Consider the following 15,395-nt stretch of genomic DNA (forward strand, 5'->3'; position numbering starts at 1 on the left):
TTAGATACGAAGCAAAAGAACATGTATGTTGCAGGACAAAAGAGATTGAAAGTAAAATGTATATAAAAACTTCAAGCACTACTCTATTTTAATCATGTTTCTAGTTATTTACTGCTCAAATGGTTTTTACTCTATGGAAAACAGTGACATAATTGTAAAAAAAAACACAATTTAAAGTTTTTAAGGTTAACTTCAGCAAAAATTTAATAAAGAAGTGATCGTGAAAGAATTCTCTAAAGTTTTAAAAAAATTGCAATTCTAGCTTGAATCTTGAATGGAATGTATGAAACTTACCTTGGCAAAAACTGAACATTCCACACTAGGTTATAAGCAAATGTCTGTAAATAAAAAATATATATATAACAACAGAATAGCTGATGAAAATGGAAAAGAAAGTACTATTGTTAAATGTCTTTTTAAGCAAATGTAAAATTTCCATTTTTTCACTAACAAAAACATTTTAATTTTAATATTATTTATAAAATAATTATTCTAAAATGTTTTTTAAATAAACAAAACAAAATATATGAGTACTACTAGATAATACTGAAATATAATAAATATCCCCCACCCCACTTGAATATAGGTCCCAAAAAATTGCTGCCTACTCGAGTGGATCATGAGTTGGAAGTTTGGAAACTTCGGATGATGTAGAGAAACATTTTTTGATGTGAGGTACTGTAGCCATGCTATGTTTATCTATCCAATATGAAAGACACGTTAATTTGCAGAAAGGTTTGTTTGTTTGAAGTTAAGCACAAAGCTACACAATGGGCTATCTGTGCTCTGCCCACCACAGGTATTGAAACACGGTTTCTAGTGTTGTAAGTCCACAGACATACTGCCGTGCCACTGGGGGGCTTACAGAAAGGAGCAGATAATGTAAAAGACAGTTTTCTAACATGAACTAGTACAGTGCCATGTATGTTTTGTTGTTAATCACAAAGCTACACAATGAGCTACCTGTATTTTGCTCACCATGCATATTGAAACCCAGTTTTTATCATTATAAGCCCTCAGCCTTAACACTGAGCCGCTGGAGGACACACTATCATGCTTATATATTCATTGGGAAAGATTAACGAGATTCCCACTGTCCCTATAATACTATCTAGCGAAACCACAGCCAAGGGAACGGGCTTGGAAAAATCAGCCATATCATAGAGGACATATTTTTGATATGAGCTACTATAAGTGCAAACTTTGGAACCACCTCTAATACTAAAAAATTTTCCCTCATTGTGAATGAAAACAAAATAAACCTACAAATAGGTAAACCAATAATAATTATACCTTCTTTCAATCACTAAGAAAAGACAGAGAATGAAAGGAAAGTTTGACAAGCAGGAAACCTCATCAACATGTTTTCCAGCAAAGTGAAGGAGTAAAATTTTAGAAGTGTGTACCGAAGATACGTGAATGAGATTGTGTAACACAGATATGTAAGCTGTTTATGTAGCTAGGTTTGTTGCTATAATTTGTCTAGAAACAAGAATCACTAATATTATAGTATGATACAAAACTGCCTACATACACATAACATATACCACTAATTGAAGAAACATTTCACTTGTTATGTTAATGTGTTATATGAACCATGAGCTATTTTTCAAGCACACATGATTAACAGGAAAAAATATACAAAATAGATTTAAAAAAATATTTTTCTTCCCCCTTTTAATAAACCAGTTGTTTTTTTTCAGGAAACATTTTCAGTATATACTTTCAATTCAATGTAGGTGATTTATTGTAAAATTAAAAATGCATATATTAATCAAAGTGTTGTAATAAATTTGTATAGTACTAATTATTTAAATATAGATCTTGCTTCTATAGCTTGTTAATGTAAGCAAGGACAGTTTCATCGCTATCTTTGCTTCTATAAATGGAATTCTGATTATGCCACTAATAATGATTGAAAATCTCTGACGAAAGTTTAAAAAATTACTGAATATATAAACTTGTGTGAGCTGAGTGGATACAAAGCATACATGTAAGTAGTGAGTAGGCACTGTGAATCTTTTTTAATGTTAATTAGGATAAAATAAAAAAGTATGCTGTAATTGTGGAGAACCTTAGAGTGTAGAAAGAGATGTCTCCCAGTGTACAAATAGAGTTAATTTAGGGTTATATAACAAGCATTATACTTCTAATGTTGATTCCGTATTTATCAGAAAAATGAACCTATACTTATCATATTTAAAAATAGTTTTTCTTCAAGGCTTGAAAAACCTAAATATTCCTGCATATATCAATGGCTTTCATTATTAGATTCATTGTGAACTGTTCAAAAACAGAAATATGCTTACCATCTCATGTCACAAAACTACTAAAATATTAAACTTTAATAATTCTAACTCCATTTCACAGATATGAAATTAACTTGGTCATCTGTGTCACAACTTATTAAATTTTCTTTATCTTTTCTTACCTTGGGAATTTGTAATGATTCCATCTATTTGAGTTGAAAGTTTACAGATACTCTTTTCACCAAGAGACAGACAAAAGTTGTACTACAAATGAAGTGCTTTATCCATACAATTAAATGACACAAGTTCTCAATAAATTAACATATGTACTTCAAAACCAGGATAACATACAAGCATCACAAAATAACTGGAGAATAAATGAAACTAATTCATATTTCAGATGTATAAGAATAGGACTGGCCAAGAGTAAAGTATAGAATGGTGTCTGACACACAGACCATGACCAACCACACATTGGGTTGATGGGAGGTGAAGAGGAAATGGAAAGAGAAATAAAGATCATAGGAACAAGGAAAGAAACCAAGGAAGAGAAATGAAAAAGGACTGTCACTAGAAGATGAGACTGACAGCAGGAGAGGAGGTGAGCATCTACAGAATTGTGAATGTGTAAAATTCACTGAAAAGAAGAATGATGAACTAAACTTCTGGGAGAGGAAAGAGAAGAAGAAAAAAAGAGGAAGGCCTGAAATCTGGAGCAGGAAGGTTAGGATTAGACTGATCTGGACAAGATATATGAGTAAAGATCAAAGATAATACAGAAGAAATAACCTGGGAAGATAACAAGGAGAGAAACCATATAATATCAGTTCAGGATGTGTGGAAGAAAGAACCCCCTCTGAAGGTATCCAGGTAAAGAGATGAAGCCAAACAAATAACAATTACACAAGAAGGAAGGAAGGAGTACAGTAAAGAGGAAAATAGCCCAACATAACAAGTCCAACAGCAGAGGAACAAAGTACAGAATGATAGAGCAGAAGAAGTGGAACAAGCCAAACAGAAAAGAGAACAAACATCTACAGAAGTTCATCTGAATCATGAAGTGTTGCAGAGAACAAGTGGAGTCAATAGAAGAGAATAAAGGATGGTAGAGAGAAAAAGATGAAAACAAGAACATGAAGAACCAGAAAGTGAAATAGAAGGTAAGGGGCCTGATACAGAAGCTGGCTAAACAGATACCAATGACAGAAAACAAGAAAGGGAAATGAAGAAAATCTACACATCAGGACCAAGTCAATCATGCATGTGGGCATGAGAAAAAAAAAGAGTTATAAGAGAAAGGAAACAGTATAAATCCTAATAACAAGCAAAGAGAAAAAATAAACTCCAAAAACCATGGATCAGGGAGTAAGAAAACAAGAAATAATAAAGAACACAGGCAAAGGATAAAGAAAGAAAAATACCTGATAATGAAATCCAGAAATAGATTGAAGGGTTAAGGCTGTTTCAGGAATGGTAAGATGTTACCCAAAGCAAATCAGGTGAAGGTTGTAGTCCAAGAAATCATTCCTGACTGAGGATAAAGATATTTGGCTGATAAAATAGGAGCAGGAAGCTCATTAAGCATGTGGTAATCCACAACACATTGAACAATGGCTGCAATGACCCTGAAAACTAACAAGCCTCCAAAAGCCATAGTAGAAATAAGGCCTAAATGTAAACAATGTCACTCACTCAGGACTAAGTATTAATCACCATCATTTGAGAATTCACAAAAACTAAATAAAGCTTTTGAAACAAGAGCCAATGCAAATCTCAATAAATTGAACTCATACAAGAAATCTAAACATGTCTGATCAACACAATGCTGAAGAGAAGAATGAAGTTTTATGAGTGCAAGTGCATAGGGGAATTAATGTGCATGGAGGTGTGCTGCCCTTCTATTGGTGGAGGACTTTTGCATGATGACATCAGCATGCAAAAGCTCAATTCACATACAATCAAGTGAAAAAGGGTAGGAGTTACCTCAAGGCTAGTGGCATGGAAATCTCTCTGGCAGATACTCGAGGAAGATAGTTAATCTGTGTGATGATGGTGAGGTATTATCTCAGAATTTAAAATATTTAATTCTAGGTCATGAAATAACACTGGTTCAGTACATAATTTTGCTAAAACTCAAAATGCATATTTTTTAGGGAAAGCTGCATAAGACAGAAAATAAAAACGTTTTTGTTTTGGTCTAACATCACAGCAAAACCATTACTACATGTACAATGTTTTACCACATTTATCCTCTTAAACAGTTTTAAAAGATCAACCGAGGTGATGTAGATATCATCAATGTTTTAAAACTCAAAAATATTTAAAATCATTATTATTACCTGCAAAACCACAATGGAAAACAGGAGCCCACAGGCCACTTCTACCTTCTGACGAATCAACACCATAGCTGATCCTCCAAGCTGGACCACCAAATTAAATAATACAAAAATTGAAGCTAAAAACCATCCACAGTTCCAGCTTGTCCTAATGAATTCTTGCTGGTCACTCCACTGCAGCCACATCCTTATTCCATCTTCAATGAAGGTACTGACTAGGCATAGACGAGCAAGGTGTGGCATTATGTGTTTTCCGTAACGTAAAACCTATGAATTCAAGTATAGAACAATCATGAAAAATCAGAATGAAAACACTAGAGTTAAGGCAAACAAAAATTACAAATATAAAATAATACATAGACAATAACATAGTTATTTCCCAAGATTCCTGGTGTTTACATGTCCTTTATTTAAATATCAGAACAGAAAACTTTTTGATGTGTTTTTCCTATGAACACTGGGAACTACATTCAAAACTAGTTAAAATAATCATATTAAATAAACTTCTAATTATAAATAGGGAAGTATAAACTCACAACTAAACTACCCATGTGAACCAAAAAGAAAAAGAAAACAATTCAATCTAAGAGAACTAGAACATGAATATATTTTGATATTTTACTATGTATTTCATCAGATGCATAATGCTTGTTATTACAGTATGCACATGGTGGAGGAAACAACAGTTAGAAACAGATCTTCGAAGCACGGTTTATAATTTTTTTTTTGTAGTTGTATCATTTCTTTCTTTGTTAAACCAAGATTAAATGAATATCACTATGAGATGGTATTCCCCCATTTTTGTTTTATTCATTATGCTTATGTTTTACACATTTTTATCTGTCATTTAGTTTAGCTGTCTTGAGGGTATTTTTATAAAAAAAATGTCAGCTTGTTTCCCTCAGCTAATTTTAGCAATGAGACAAATAACCTAAACTGGATTGTGTCGAGATATTTCCTCATAAATAATTTCAACCACAAAGTTAGGTGAATAAGTATATCACAATATGTAAACAAGTTGATCAGATGTTCTGTCACCAGCCAATAGTAATAATGTGTTTGAACAGGGATCAAAATATTACATTCCTGAGGAATTTCATCTTTTTTAGTTAGCTTTCCTGATCAGGAATGCATGGTCCATATGTATTCCTTTAGTTATGACCAATGAAAGTGAACATACTGGATGGATTAAACAAACAATTTGTGAGGAAATGCAACTTTACACGACGGAACATAATTTTCCTGATAGCTTTCCCTTGAGTGAATGTATTTTTATTTCTAACCCTGTTGAATTGTAATTTCTTCATCCAGTAGACAGTAAAAGTATGAAAGAAAAGAAAATTGAAGCCAGACATCAAAAGACAAGGGATTAAATATTATGCAAATTACACACTTAGGTTACTGTGAATTATGTGTTGTTAAGCAATTTTTGTGATAATTTCCAACTTGTTTTTTTTTTTTTTTCTTGATTCTTCTTCATAAATTTGCTTATTCCAAGGTTATATTATGGAGTTAAAAAAGTTTTGAAGTTTCAAATATGTAGTTTGTAAAAGTCTGGGTCTGGAATTATTTTTTCGATTGTGAGTTCATTCTCTTTAATAAATAATTGATTTTTTAAAGAATTTTCGTATTAACATTTCAACTGTTATTAGCCATAATACAAGATTTATTACTTAATGCTTACAATTTTACAATTACATAGAAGAGGTTGCATATCTCATTGCCAATTTTTCTTTTTCCTGCTTCCAAAAAAGTCATCTGATTTGTCAAGTAAAATTATTTCAGTTGTATGTAAACTTAAAAAAAGCATTCCTTTAATATTTTGTCTGAGCATTAAGTGATATATGCTCATTTTTAAATTGCTTAATGATTCCTAGAAAAATCTCAATTCATGTGAAAAGAGGATTAACATGAACATGCTTTTTTTTATATCCTGTGAAAATTTTCCTTAAAACTATAATAAGCCAAGAGCAAATTTGAGGAAAATTGGTCTGGGATTTGAGGTTGCCAAATGCAACAGATGTTACACAAAAACACAACTGCTAGTGAATAACAAGAATATTCATTGATACAATCACTTCACCTTGCCTAACTTGAGAAACAAGTTTCAATTGAACTTAGTGGATTGATGTAACAAACTAAGACAAATGTTAAATTTGTTTAAATGTAGTTGTTTAAATGAAGTTGTCAGTTGATATTTCTACTTCTCATATCAGTAACAGTGTGAAATGAGTCAATCTTTAGGCTAGTTGTTTCATATTATTTAGTAAAATTAGATATACTAAGTAGATTTTGGCCTGGCTGGACACTTTAATACTTCACCACATGGCAGCAGTAAAATCAAATTATTAAACCTTTTATAAAAACAAAGTTTTAAAGCATAATTCTGGAAAAGCTTAAATTATACATGATTAATTTGAAATCAATAGCTCATCTAATGTACGTTGTTTTTTTTTACTTCCTTTAAGCTTGTCTATTTGGATTCAGTTAAATAAATAAGTATGCATTATAGACCTACAACAGATATTTCTTTTTAAATAGATAATATTAAAAGATAACCCAGTAACAATATTTTTTATTTGTACTAAAGTAACTTTATATGAAATTACAGTAGATGCAAAATAAGATAAAAATACTTCTCATCCTTAATATATTTATTTCAATATGCAGTTATAACCAGTACATTCTCCAACAAGTATAATACTAATTCTGCTGTTACAATGCTTGATATTATTGTACAGGCATTCAAGTACATCTTATGTTTTTGCTGTATGTGAAATACATTGTGCTAATCTAAATAAGTTAAGAGGCAAGGACAGCTCAATCTTGATCACACTGCTGCCTCACCTTCCAAATCTCTGATTTCAATGGTTTTGCTCTGATCTCGTAGACAACCCAGGTAGATGAAGATGGCATCTGCAGAAATCTACAGATTTTTCACAAGAGTAACTGGAAGCATAGCTGAGTTATCATTTGATAACATAGTGTTGAGTTCAGTACCAGGTGACTATCTTAGGGATCACACCTACAGGTGCTGATCCCTCATGTGGGGAACATCTGCATCACAGGAGGTAGAAGAGAGTTTTTCACTGATGTCACAAGCAATCTTCTGGCTGTATACTGTTCTGCTGATTATCCATCTAGCTATACCATACAGTACTTTGTTTCCAGCAGTCCCAATCCTTCTGAATGTCAATAAAGACCTTCCATGGTTGTTGTTTTTACCTTACTAGTGCAGAGACAGTTAACATCCTACAAGTGCAGTTTAGAGGAGAGCTTGCTCTGTGGTTTTCAGCTTAATCCGTATGCTGCTCATAAGAAACCAGCCACATGCAAAAGTTTGTTGCTCAATGAAATGATGATGAATACCCAACCAGATCTTTCACTATCTTTGGCGTAAGAACCATCAGTATGGGATGTTCCTCTTGAAGAAGCTGGTGCCTTGACTTTGATCAATGGTGGAGAGATGTTGAGCACTGCCAAAAAGCTTGACATCCTTATAATAAATTTCTAGCTTCTTTTATAAACTTTGTCTTCTAGTCTTCATAAGCATCTCACAAACAAGGCGATCATTGCACACATTATGTACCATATGCCAGGTAGAGATGACATTATAAGTGAGGATTAGCAAAAGCGAGGTCTATACAAGTCTCCGACACTTTGATGCCCTGTAGTTCTTGTTGGTTCACCTGAGTTTAGCATTGTAAGGCTATACTGTGGACAGCATAATGTAAACCTCTGCAATTAGTGTTTTGACCTAACTTCCACAAGGGATTTCTGGCAACCGACAGCTAGATACACAGAAATGTTGCCAATAAGGACAGGCAGAAATGTTCAATCTTTAGCACCACTTGCCATGTTACCTTTTCATGTAAACATGGATTTGTAGCTTGCATTGGTGATTGTCTAATTGAGGGTTTTCATGATGTTTATAGCAGATGCTGCTGTCATTGTTGAACTGCAACAGTCATTACAACCTCTGGGTCACCATGTTTTATGAAGTTAAGACCAGTAAGAGTGAAATTTTCAGGGTCTGATAACATAGTGGCTTATTGATAAATGCACAAACCAGATATAGTCACCTTAAAGAACCTCAGGTATACAAGAAAAACTGAAATGTAGATGAGCTATGATTTGATAACATGTTGACTTACAGATAAATCCATATCCCTAAAATATCATGAATTCATACCTGACTGCATAATTTTGTCTATCACATCTCTGATTTATGCATAGCTATATTTGAAATCATAAAACAATTTTTGAATAAAAAAATAACCAGAACTTTCTATAAAAAAATCACTTTCATCTGTAATTAAATATGGGTAAGATGAGACCTTTGAATAGCATCTTTTCATGTTTTATTTAAATAAGATCACTGTCTCAGATCTGGATTGCTACTCTTAGTCTTGTATATATGTATGTTTCCAATTAACTTTTAATATTTATTTCATAATAATTTTCACCATGATTGGTATTTACAAATTTCATAATAAAAACAACACATGCACCAGAATCAATAATTATGGATTAGTTTCAGGCCTTTTGAAAAATATTACATTTTTTTTTGTTGCTTAAGTTTTTATAAAAAGTGTGTTCTAAATAAAACTGGGTGGTTAACTTGATTACCTATGAGAAGAGATTACATCGATTAGTGATGTAAAATAATTGATTAATCAAAATTATGATTAAATTGATTAATGTCATGAAAATAATTAACAAATTGAAGTCAGTGGTCCCAGTTATCACTGTTTTTGATCATTCCAACTATCCAAGTACTATTGTCATTATTACTTTCAATTAATTCAAGACTGTACAGCTTAATCGATTAGTACTACAACTCACAAAAGTAACCAACTATCCAAAATTGGTGTTTCCGATTATTCCAACTATCTAAGTCTCACGAGAATAAGTGGTTACTTGAATATAATCAATTAATGAGCCTGATGATTACTTGATTATCAAATTCTAATAATATCCATCTCTAGTTGTAAATCAATAATTAAAAGCTGCAATTTCAAACCAACCTATACACTTTAAAAGATATTTTTAAAGAGTATCTTAACAGTTAAATCTATTCAGCATTATCTTCAATTTTGTTTTTGGCTAATAAATACAATATCCTTAAAAGTATATAAACATTTGTGACCAGTAACCACCAAGAAACACACTAAATTGTGTGGAAGAGTTCAACAGTTTTTTAACCATTTGGTTTTAATGAAAGTGTTTTAACTTTTAACCTCTTGTGTTTTAAACTTAGTTTTCCATAATATGTCAGTGAAAAGGCTGTTACTGTTATTTACTCACTTTGTAATTGTAAATACTTTTATGGAAAGGAAGTTCTTACCTCATCTGCCACATCTTCTGCTTTACTTAACAACTTGTTCTGATTCATGAATATGATGGTTCATACATAGACAAGACAGCAACAGTTATCCAGTAAAACAAAATTGTAATTATTACCTGTAAAAAAAAAAAATCACTAGTAAAACAGTATTCAACAGGGTTAAAAAAATCTAGTTCACATGATGTATGTTTCCAATTGGCTGTTGACAGCTATCCCATGATAATGTCGCTACAATTGTATTTATAATTTTATAATAAAAAAGAACATGCTTTGTAGTAAATAATTATACAAGTTGCAGTTAAGAACAAATATTTATTTCTAGGTCATGAAATTATACTGTATGATATTATAGTTCAGTATATGTACAAGTATCATAAAAACACAAATTGTCATTACATAAAACAGTAGCCTGCACAGTACTTCACATTTATCATACATGTGATTCACACCCCAGACAGTAAATAGATAACTTTCCTCAGCATGTTTTCCAACTGATTAAGAACTAAATGTGACAATTTCATTTTAAAATAATGAATTCTCAAACTTGAGAAAATAAGGAGCTCAAGAAAATTATGTTATGGGATCATGAGAAAAGTATGCTAAAGGAACATAAAGGAATCTGCTACTGAATTGGTAAAAAAAAAGTTGTATGGAAATGCTTTTTCTTAAAATTAAAAAAAACAAACTTTGCTTGTTTACGCAATTCTGAATAAAGAATATGATAAAAAAATATAAAATGAATATCAGGTAAGTAGATTAGCCTAAATGAATTGGATATCATTACCATAAGCCACAAGAAATAGATAATTTTTAGTTGAGAAGAAATTAAATTAAACCAAAATTAGATTTCTTATCAAATAATCTTACACATAAACTATAAATTATACATAAATTTTCATCAGAGTGCAATTACTGAAAGGTTGATTAAATAAAAGAGTACATTGTAAATTAACTAAATTTTAATTTACAACATACTCTTTTACAGGTTTAAGATTAGGGGGAGGCCCTCTGACTGTAATAGGCTCAATTTAAGTAGGGTAAGAAATCTGTTTTTAGAGATTGACTAAATTATTGAAGATCAGGCGAACAAACTTAGGTGACTAATGATAGAAGCATACTGACTTTAGGAGATAAAATGTAATGTTACAGCATACAGAATGCATGAAGGGTAATACACCATATTATGTTCTACTACTAGTGGGAAATCAAAACTTAAGATACAAGCAATTATAATACTGGATATTTTTGGAGAAAATTTCAGTTGCTGTTAGTTTTTTAAATATCATTGGTACTATTAAGTTTTGATAAATCAAGATTAAGATATAAATTTAGAAGATTTTTATAATCTATAAGGACTGTGAAAATAAAAATTTTATTTGTAATAAGTGAGCTAAATGCTTATGAGAAGTCTGAAATCTGGGCATAAATGAGACATTCTCTTCACAACATAAACATTTGTTTTAATTTATCTCACATTCAATTACTACTTGTATTTTGTTTTGCTTTTAAAACTATTCTTAATTCTAAAATATAAGTAAACCAAGCATTTTTTATAATTCACAAAAACTGAAGTTCTATTGTTTTTTTATATAATGGCTTTATATTATCATGTTTCTTATACTAAGGAAACAATAACACACTCTGAGCAAGTATTTTGATCTTTATTTTGTATGTCTTAATTGAAATCATTCTTTTGTAACATAGTAAATGAAGATGTTATGCTTATTGAATAATTTCACATGGGGAAGAAAAGTTAAAAGCCACACAGCATTTTTAGCATTTATGAAGGAAAAAACTTATTAAAAACTTTGAATTCAAATAACTCAAAGTTTTATCAAAGTTTATAGTTACCTAAGGTATACATGACCTTCTGTAAATGTATAAAAGGTGTTTAAAATTTAGTTCTCTTACTCTTGACTTCTTAGCCATGTCAATGTTTTCACATACGATATATTTCCTGTCATATAGTGATCAAAAATCCACTTACAATTCCAAATTAGGTCTTACATATACAAGGTTAGAATAATCTTACTTTTACCACAACTTACTACTCTGCTGGAGGTCTAGGGGATAGTAAAGAACCACAATTAACCACCTTCTTTATTTTTTTATACAACACCAATGCCTCTTCAACATAGTCATTTTACAAGTTAGCATACCCTAAATGCACAATACCACACCATTCAACAGTCAGTACAGAATCAGTTTTCTTTGTTATGAAAATATCTATTTTCCATTTTATTTCAGGGTGAAAAGTACAACTTTTGAGGGACAAAAAAGGGGGTGTCTTGGCCCATTATGGCAGTTCTATTCATTTCATCAAACACTTATCTACTTACACCCAGCCCTAATGCTCTAAGTTTTCATCAAGCCTTCTCTTGACTTTTCTCAATCCTGTTGCATCTACCACATCTGAAGGCAATTATTCTAAAGGCTGAACACATTGTTTGAAAAATGAAACTGCCTAATTTCCAGATGATTTCAACCCTGCCAAACCTTAAATCAATGTTCCCTAGCCCTACCACTCTTAAATTAAACACTACAAAGGATGATGTATCAATCCTATCTATTCTTTTTATAATTTTGAACACTTCCATCATACCCCTTTTGACCTTTCTTCTGTCATGAGAAAATAATTTTAAAAACCATATTTTGTCCTCAAATGATAGCCCCCTCCATCTAAGGAATTATACTGATAGCCTTCCTTTGAGCCTTTTTCAACAAAGTAGCAAAATTGGTTTTTAAAACTGCAGTGTATGCCTATAGATTTGTGATTAATAAACATTTTTTCAATAAGGGTTAATAAAATAGAACTATTTTATTGAGAACTTAAAGGTGGGAAGACTTTTTTGTTTTTAAGTTTAAAATGACGGTGTTAAAGAAAAAAAAAGTTATGATTACTGGTGGTGATACATAACTAACCTTAATACAGGGAGCAATTTATCTAGTTAATTCTAAAAGTCATGTAAATAGGCTAGCTTGTGGGACAAAGAGGGAAAAAATAATTAGGTTATGCCGTTCAGGATCTAGGGTGGAGGACACAGTTGATGGAGCAAGTGAGATAGTTAAGAGTGCTAGCAGTGATGCAGCCTTTATTGTGCACAAAAGGGTTAATGATGTAAGGAAAGGTAGGTCAGAGAAACTAACTGATAAATATAGGTGTTGATAAGGGCATTTAAAGAAAATAGTCATAACTTTAAAAATATTATCAAGGATACTGTTGAGACTTAATTGTGGGGATGAGATTATGTACAGTTTCGCCAGGGTTGAATGTAAGGAATGGATGTTTGGGCTTGTGAGATTACAATTTAAGCTGTTACTGAAGTCATAATTATGGGAGATTTTAATTTCAGATATAACCACAGGAAAGATAGGTGTTCAAAAACCATTCAAGGTGGTTTACTGGTCTGGGAACCTACTTACAATTGTATTTTACATTTACTGTTAACTTTCAATTTGGAAATGGTTGAGAGAGTGGAGACTGTTGGTCCATTGAGGCTGTCACATACACTTAAAAAAAAAAAAGCTTAAACACAGCCCCAATTATTCAAATATTTAGAGAACATTCTCTTTAAGCTCCCTCAAACTTACTAGATCCACCACATCTAAAGTTTGCCCCTGAAAAAGAAAGGTCCACTTTTTGAAAGCGCTCGGGTTATTGGGTTTATATTCATATCTATAGGCAATATATTCCAAATGCTAACCATCCTATTAGAAAAGTAAAACTGTCTAAGCTGATGATGACTCTTACCCTAACAAAATTTGTCTCCTCATCCTAGCATTTTCTCTATTAAATATGTAAAAATGTTGTATTGGTACTATAAATTCTCTAGTATTCTTGATAATAAGAGGTTATAATTAATCAGAACACAGAGATTGTACATTATGATAATCCTAGGCTAAATGTATTACCTTGCATTTATAATTAGAAATAAAGCCCTTAAATTAAAAGGTATTTGCAAGTTATTTGTCCAGCATGGGAAGAAACACTAATTCAAAAATTACGGATTTTCTTTTCCCACACTTGTTTATGATATAAGAAATTGTCTGTAAGTTACACTGCCGGAGTGTAACTGTAAGAGTAAACTTAAACTAAAGTCTAAATTGTGTAATATCTGGAACTTGAAAGTTTTAGCGCTTCAGCCCAGAGTAAACGTATGTGATCAATACAAACTGTGAAGCTTAATTAAATCAGACAATGCCACTGAAATTTTAATATTTTATTTTTATTTGAAATTTTACTACTCTTGAGTCATACTCTGTGTCATACGAACTAACGGAGTCATACTCATACTCTGAATATTTTTGACAATAAAATATCTCAAACTAGGGAAAAGTTTACTTCCGTTCAAACCAAATATCATAAACTGTTAAAACAAGTTGATCAAAAAATACATAATAATAACAACTTATATAAGTTGCAACATCTCCAATGTTTTCCTGCCAAAAGCTATAACTTCAAACATTAACACTCACCACCTTCCTGTAATCAGCCCGATTTTTACATTTGATGTGTCCAACCCAAAGGATACATGAAATCTTGCTTATTACGGGACCAATTAAAATATGGAGTGTATATAACACTAAAGTCTAAACAAAACAAAAAGAGAGAGAGAAACACAGAAGTATTATGCTAATTTTGTATAACTTCAAAATAACAACGTAGAATCTACTATGTTAGGTTTATAACATATTTTATTATAAATAGTAGTTTCGTATGGTGTTTCTCACACCTCTAAATTCTGTTGGAGGTGAGTATCCGAGAGTAGGACTGATCGCGAAATCCAACTATTTGATCACATAAGAGTAGCCTAAAAGCTACCTTCCTTCCCTCTAATCCTATCTCTTTAAAATAAGGAACAGATAATGCAAATAACCCTTGAGTAGCATTATCCAAATATCCGTAAAGAAATATTCTTATTATGACCTTTAAATAGTTGTCAATATTCTAGAAATGTCTTGATATTTGTTTTTTGTATATTTTATATGCTCCCCAGTGGCACAGCGGTATGTCTGCGGACTTAAACGTTAGAATCCGGGTTTCGATACCCGTAGTGGGCAGAGCACAGATAGCCCATTGTGTAGCTTTGTGCTTAATTACAAACATTTTCTATATTTTTGAAGAGTATTGTTAAGTGTGAACGATCAGTAATTATGTAATTTCAATCATTTTATTTACACGATAGCTTAACTGGCGTCCTAGACATAAATTATGGCTGTGTCCCTACCACAGTGGAGCCACAACACTAAGAATTTTACATTCTAGGCAGCCGCCTACGTTGTCCAGCCTTAACGATGGCCTGATAAAGGGACAATAAAAATATTTTCTCTAGATTGACATTTAACTTTTCGACTTCTGTAAAATGAGATACTGTTACGACAGCGGAAGTCGCGTGACGCTGGGAGCATGCGCGCTGGAGTTTCTAGAATTATCGGGGAACCCCGCGAATGTCCGAGTGTTTG

General features: G+C 31.9%; 1 protein-coding gene across 4 annotated transcripts in view; it reads right to left on the reverse strand.

The window, feature by feature from the left end:
• LOC106459400 (surfeit locus protein 4 homolog) overlaps positions 1-14,685 on the reverse strand; it is a 24,440-nt gene extending 9,755 nt beyond the window's left edge. For 2 of the 4 annotated variants that reach the window (XM_022385881.1, XM_013919017.2), the window contains exons 1-4: positions 14,409-14,459; positions 9,933-10,048; positions 4,589-4,852; positions 295-338 (exon numbers count right to left, since the gene is read on the reverse strand). In XM_022385881.1, the coding sequence (XP_022241589.1) occupies positions 295-338; positions 4,589-4,852; positions 9,933-9,980 (356 nt within the window). In that variant the 5' untranslated portion in view covers positions 9,981-10,048; positions 14,409-14,459. Of the gene's footprint in view, positions 1-294; positions 339-4,588; positions 4,853-9,932; positions 10,049-14,327; positions 14,347-14,408; positions 14,460-14,665 lie in introns of those variants that run through there. The other 2 variants (XM_022385880.1, XM_022385879.1) reach the window with 2 other exon arrangements.
• Positions 14,686-15,395: the final 710 nt, after the last annotated feature.

The sequence above is a fragment of the Limulus polyphemus genome, unplaced genomic scaffold (assembly GCF_000517525.1).
Source record: "Limulus polyphemus unplaced genomic scaffold, Limulus_polyphemus-2.1.2 Scaffold601, whole genome shotgun sequence".
Taxonomy (NCBI): Eukaryota; Metazoa; Arthropoda; class Merostomata; order Xiphosura; family Limulidae; genus Limulus; species Limulus polyphemus.